Source organism: Tupaia chinensis, unplaced genomic scaffold (genome assembly GCF_000334495.1).
Source record: "Tupaia chinensis unplaced genomic scaffold, TupChi_1.0 Scaffold144899_1, whole genome shotgun sequence".
Classification (NCBI taxonomy): Eukaryota; Metazoa; Chordata; class Mammalia; order Scandentia; family Tupaiidae; genus Tupaia; species Tupaia belangeri.
Genome location: NW_006204759.1, coordinates 10,667 through 17,059, shown reverse-complemented (window position 1 = coordinate 17,059; position 6,393 = coordinate 10,667). Strand labels below are relative to the sequence as shown.

General features: G+C 51.9%; 1 protein-coding gene across 1 annotated transcript in view; it reads left to right on the top strand.

Annotated features, from left to right (window-relative positions):
• The first annotated feature begins 6,170 nt into the window (after positions 1-6,170).
• The window catches only part of BHLHA9 (basic helix-loop-helix family member a9), a 987-nt gene continuing 764 nt past the window's right edge, over positions 6,171-6,393 (top strand). The window contains exon 1 of the mRNA XM_006167604.1: positions 6,171-6,387. Coding sequence (XP_006167666.1) covers positions 6,171-6,387 — 217 coding nt within the window. The remainder of the gene's footprint in view (positions 6,388-6,393) is intronic.

Genomic DNA, 6,393 nt, shown 5'->3' with positions numbered 1-6,393 from the left:
CAACAGAGAAACCTGTGTCTTAATCTCAGTTTTTCTTACTGATTTTCTATTGCTAATCTGTTCCTTTTGAGTCTCATAGTTGTCTATTGGGATATCTCTCTCCATCCAACGCGTGGACTGCGACACTCTAAAGTTCTTGAGTAAGAAGAACATGACGGGTAGTCAGAATCATCCTTAAATTACAGAACTCACAGATGATGGCCTTAACCCTCAACGGTACTTTTATGCAAACTAAACTATGATTTTTAACAATTTTTGCCATAAGGTACATGCACTCTATGGAGCGAGGGAGAGTGAGAAATCACATCACCCCTGACACGCTCCCCCTACCCGTGCCGGATGGTCATGCCACAATCCCTTCTCCTCTATTCTTTTCTTGGGACTTTGGGCACACATGCGCACATGCCCAGCGTATTTTCAAGCTGCTCGTCCTGGACTTGAATGGTGGAGTTGGCCATGTGAGATCTAGCGCCTTAATCGCCGCCACCAGTTGGTCCAAGGAAAGCTAAACTTTTTTCAAAAGAATTATTTTATTTAACTTTTACTTATTTATTTAAATTTGACCAGAGAGGGACAGAGAGAGAGAGAGAGAAAGTGAGAAAGCAAGTCACTAATTCTGCGGTCGGCCATGTGGGAGTCCAGTGCCCTTAACCACCATGCCACCTGCCAGCCCCAGGAAAGCTAAAATTTAATAACCACCAAGTTACACTCTGGAAGAACAAATGTACATGTTTTACCTTGCTGAACACTCAAACTACTTTGCCACTCCAATGGCTTTGAATTCAGTAGGTGTAGGTGAGACTCAGGAGGGTTTTGCTTGCTGTTTCTGTGATCAAGACCATGCTTGGAGAGCCACAGCTTTAAGACAACTATCAAATCCCCCACACACAGCTGATAGGGGTGAGTGGGGAAGTCTAAAGTTGCCAGTTGGCTACAAGGTTTATTCCCTTTTGGTTTTTATTAAGCCATGCAGACTTAATTTGTGTTAATATATGTCTGTGGTTGTCAACATATGTGGAAGTCCATGTCACACAGGTCTAGATCTTAGTAGTTGCTCGGTAAGTGTACGGAACGTTGAGTATAAAGCTTGTTAGATCAGACCAGTGTAGAATTCCCAGCTTCACGAATTGCTTAAAACCAGGGTTACATGGTTTAACATTCAGCAAACATTTCCTCGTACTTACATTGTACCAGGCACTGCGCCAGGCCCTGAGAATCCAGAAGTGACCTAGCATGAATATAAAAGTACAGTATGGGGACCAGCAGGTGGCATGGTGGTTAAGGCACTGGACATTCCCGCATGGCTGACCACGGTTGGAGTTCCAGACCTGGTGGCTTGCTTTTCCACTTTCTTCTCTCTTTTTCTCTCTCTGGTCAAATGAAGATAAATGAATAAATAACATTGAATAGATAATTCTAAAAAATAAAAAGTACAGTATGATCTGTTAGATTCTAAGATGGAGTTTAAAAGGACAGAGGGGGGCCAGATGGCAGCACAGTGGTAACACAACTGGACTCACATGGGAAGGTCCATAGTTCAATCACAAAACCTCTCTATTACACACTGTGCATATGCCCATGATCCAGGGGGGCTGGGGCTGGGAGTTAACATGCAGATTCCATTGGAGGTGCTCTTCTCTCTCAAAAAAAATTATATAAGTTTTGGGGGACCAGCAGTTAGTGTAATGGCTATGTTGCTGGACTCCCATGTAGTTGACCGCGGTTCGAGTCCCGGTGGCTTAAACTCACGCCGGGCGCGTGTGCGTGCATGCCCAAGATCCCGAGAGGAGAATGGAGGAGAAGGGATTGTGGTGTGGCCATACCCCTTGGGGGGTGATTTCTCGCTTCCTATCTCTCTTTTTGGCGAGCACACTCGCACTGTAGCAAAAACCTCTCAAAAAAATTATATAAGTTTGGGGGAAAAAAAGAAAAGAAAAATAAGCATAGACAGGGAACCTTATGGGGAAGGACTCGGGGCAGGTTTCACAGAGGGAAAGGTTGGCAAGGGGCCTTTGGTGACCCACTGCAGGCCACCAGAACTCAACCCAGAGTGCTGACTGGCAGAGGCCTAGAGCCTTCCCAAGGAGGTGAAGGTTGATCCTGAACGTCCTCAGGCTGCTCCTGGCTCACGGGCCTTGCTCCCCTGTGGTAGGGGTCAGCAGATGGGCACTGGCCTGTCACTTCTGCGCTCTGGTGCTCTCCCCGGGATCTCAGCAGCCACCAGTTCAGCCAGGGCCAGTCAGAGTTAGAATTAGTCAAGGAAACCCTGGGCAGCGAACCTCAGTCCCAGCAGGCAGACGGGCTGGGCTGCTCCAGCCACCCCCCAGGGTCTAGTTCTTACTCTCTCCTCACTTCTCTCCATATGAGGGACCCTTCCCCACCCCCAGCCTTCCAAGTGTCCTGCAGATCAACCAAGCCCTTTCCTCACACCCGGTTGAAGCGATCGATATTTCAGTATCCTAATGGCTTTTAAATCGGAGCAGAGACGCCAGGCCTCTCATAGTTACAGGTGGTCAGTGAGGACCTTGGGTGCTAGGGGAAATGGTTCCTGAGCCGAGAGCACAGGACAGTCCGGAGGAGTAAAGGGCTTGGTCTTCAGATAGAAGCCACGGCCCTGATCTGGAGTCCTGGCTCCTCCACAGCTCGGCCCTCTGACTTGGGGCAAGTTACTTAACTCTCTCTGGGTCTCAGTGCCCAGTCTGTAGAATGGGTATTATGATCCTGGGCCTTCCGTATAGGATTGCTGTGAGACTAAGCTAATGCATATTTAAAAGCACTTAGTACAACGTTTGCCTAGGAGAAGCACTCAGCAGAAGCCAGTACCAATACTATTAAGATGATTATCGTTATTATTATTAATTATTACTAAGCAGCATCCTGTCTATCGTGGACTGTGGGTCCTAGGAGTGCTGAATCACTGGAGGAGGGAAAGGCTCTGGAAGCAATTTGAGCTCATTCATCACCCACTGCACCTGTCCCTGGCTCCTGCAGGGCCCCAGGCAGACCCTCCCCTCTGGATCCCAGCGCTCAATGGGGCAGGAAGGCTTCCTTAGATGAGTCACCTCCATCCTTCCATGGAGGTGGGGGCTGTGATCTGGGCTGGCCCATCTCCCTCCTGACCATAGGTCACAGTTTCTCTGGGAAAATCATAGCAGAGGGAAGTCTGTTAATGGCTCACTCAGGCATTCAGGCTATAGGGTTTAGTCCCCCTCCAGATATCGAGAAGCAGTATCTTTCTTTCTTTCTTTTTAAGATTTTTGTCATAGGACATGTGTGCTCACCAGAGAGACAGAAAGCAAGAAATCATCCTCCAGGGGGACGGTCATGTCACAGCCCCTTCTCCATTCTCCGGCTGGGATTTTGGACACACGTGCACACACACATGCCCGGCATGATTTTCAAGCCACTAGGTCGAGGACTCAAACCATGGTAGGCCATGTGGGAGTCCAACGCCTTCACCACCACACCACCTGCTGGCCCCTGGAAGTAGTATTTCTGGTGGCCTCTCTTTACCAGTTCCATTTCACTGAGTTCTCTAAGGCTGGTTTCACTCGCGGTTTGCAGACAGAAGCGAGGTTCAGGGCTCTTCCCAAGGTCTTTGAAAATGGCCAACTCAGGTGCCCAAGTGAGTTCAAATCCCAGGCTTGACGTCATTGGCTATATTCAGGGCCCACGTCATGGGCCCAGACCTGTGCAGCAGCATAGCCTGCATGCTTAGAAGCACCCTGGTTTGCTTTGATGCTATGCAATTACCTTCTTCAAATTCATTTTTTTAGATTTTTCTCATAGGGTGTGTGTGCTCCCCCCGAGGGGGGATGGCCATCCCACTACAATCTCTTTCATTCTCCTCTTGGGATTTGGGGCACACATGCACATGCATCTGGTGTGGTTTTTCAACCTATCAAGTCTGGAACTCAAACCCAGACATGGCCACATGGGATCCAGCACCTTAGCCAGCATGCCACCTGTTGGCCCATCTTCTTCAAATTCTTTTTTTTTTTTTGGAGAGGTTTTTTTTGCTATAGGGCGCATGCGCTCGCCAGACAGACAGAGAGAGACATAGAGACAGAAAGCGAGAAATCACCCCCCAGGGGGTATGGTCACGCTGCAATCCCTTCTCCTCCATTCTCCTGGGCACGCACGCACACGTGCCTGGTGTGAGTTCTAAGCCACCGGGTCCGGGATGCGAACCGCAGTCGACTACGTGGGAGTCCAGCGACATAGCCATTACGCCAACTGCTGGTTCCCTTCTTCAAATTCTTAAGACTTCAGAACAAGGGGCCCCGCATTTCATTTTGCACTGGGCCCAGTAAATTATGTAGCTGGTCCTGCCTACACTGTTTCGTAGGTGTGTCTTCCATGTAAATAAAACAAAGTGAGGTGCAGCGAGGGGGACGCGGCCAGCACGAGGGCATATACTGGAAGGAGCCACTGACTGAAGGGATGGGAGGACGAGGTCTGCCCACCACATCGCCTCTCCCAGTTGGCCCTTCTGGGACTGAACGGCCCACATGCTGCCTCCTGGTTCTGTTCACGTATGGAGAAAGTTGGCTTGAAATAATGGGATTCAGCTCCGTGGCGCAGAGGTAAGTGATAATGGAGGGGGCAGCTCCATGCGCAGTGGTAACGTGCTGCTCCAGAGAAGCCCAATCCCACGTGGTGACTGGGGTGTGAATCCCGGGCATAGTGGGCCGGAAACACGCTGGACCCGCATGCGTGCACCCAAGATCCAGTGGGTTAGAGGCCTGGAGGAAGGTGATCGCAGTGTGTCTAGGCCCTGTGGAGCCTGCCTGTCTTTCTCTCCTGTCCTCTCTCTCATGGGTGTGCACACATCTTCTATAACGAATGAAGAAAAGCATTTACGAATAGAAAGAAACCATGGGGTCACTGGCAATGCTCTTCAGCACGATGGGTATGACCTGGACACCCGCCCAGGCCGATGCCTCAGAAGACCTTGCCTCCTGGCCTCGAGGTGCTAACTCACCTGTAGATGTCTGAATTCTACTGGGGCTGGGACGGGGGCTTTCTCTAGGAGTAAGTATTATTTCCCCCCCCAAACCCTGTTTTTTTTTTTTTTTTTTTAATTTTGTTTTGTTTTTAGGTTTTTGCCATCACTGGAGAGAAAGAGATAGTGGGAGGGAAAGTGAGAAATCATCCTCGGAGGGGAATGGCCACACGGCACTCCCTTCTCCTCCATTCTCCTCCTAAGGTTTTGGGCATGCATGCACATGTGCCTGGCATGATTTTCAAGACACAGGTCTGAGACTTGAACCGCTTGGCCATGTGGGACTCCAGCGTGGTAACTACTACACCACCTACTGCCCCCTCCTAATATCCTGTTTAAAATGCAAATCTTAGGGGTGTGTGTGTGGGGGTGGTGTTTACTGAGTTCCTAACAGGCACACCATGAAATAGGCTGGCCCAAAAGCCCAGGACCCCAAACGATGCCCCTGATGGAGGCCGAAGGGCTACAGAGCAATCTCCACCAGCCTCTGCTGCAGACTCAGGCCTGCAGAAGGGGGAGCCAAAGGGAGGTAGGGGGAGTCTGTTCCAGTCAACACCCAAACCCAGAGTCCCAGCCAGCCTCTGTGACTGAAAAAGCCTGATTCTCCCAGTGGATCTTACCTGCAGGGCCCTGCTGTGTCAGATCTGTCCCTCCCTTAATGGTCCCGGTGGGACGCCATGCTTTTTCCTCCATGGTTGCCCTCAGGACTTGACAAGAACTTGTAGGTCTCTTAAAACACGGCAGACCCCCACGGCCAGCCCTCTGTGAGCCTAACCAGATATGGCGCTTTACTGGGGTGTGAAGAATGCAGAGTGCGGCCGCCCAGAGAGGCCTTGTGGCAAGGCTGAGCGAGTTCCCTGCGGAGGCTGCAGCACTGCTGGCCCGGCCGGGCTGCCGTCTGGTCCCCACGTGCAAGCATCTGCAGGCTTCCTTCCTCCCTTGTTTCCTTCCTCCCCGTTCCTCCCTCGCCAACCTACCTGGGGGCAGGTAATAAAGTGGAGGCGGGAGATGGATGGATGGGGAGGGCGGGGAGCCACGTGGTGTCATAAAGCCCAGCTAGAGAGGGCCGGTCCAGGGAGTGTCCAGCCTGCAGGAACCGACGTTCAGAAGGTGGACCATCCGCCTCGGGAGCCGGAGCCCGAGTAGCAGGGCCCTGGAGAAGGCCATGCTCCGAGGCGCTCCAGGACTAGGCCTCACGGGCTTGAAGGGAGCCGAGGGCTCTGCGGAGGACTTGGGGGACCCTCGCCTGGGGGCCGGGAGGGGCTTCGGGGTGCTGAGGGAGAACGGCGCCCCGCGTGGCCTGGGCGAGGCAGAGGAGGCGATGAGCAGAAAGCGCGCCCGGCCGGTGCGGTCCAAGGCGCGGCGCATGGCGGCTAACGTGCGCGAGC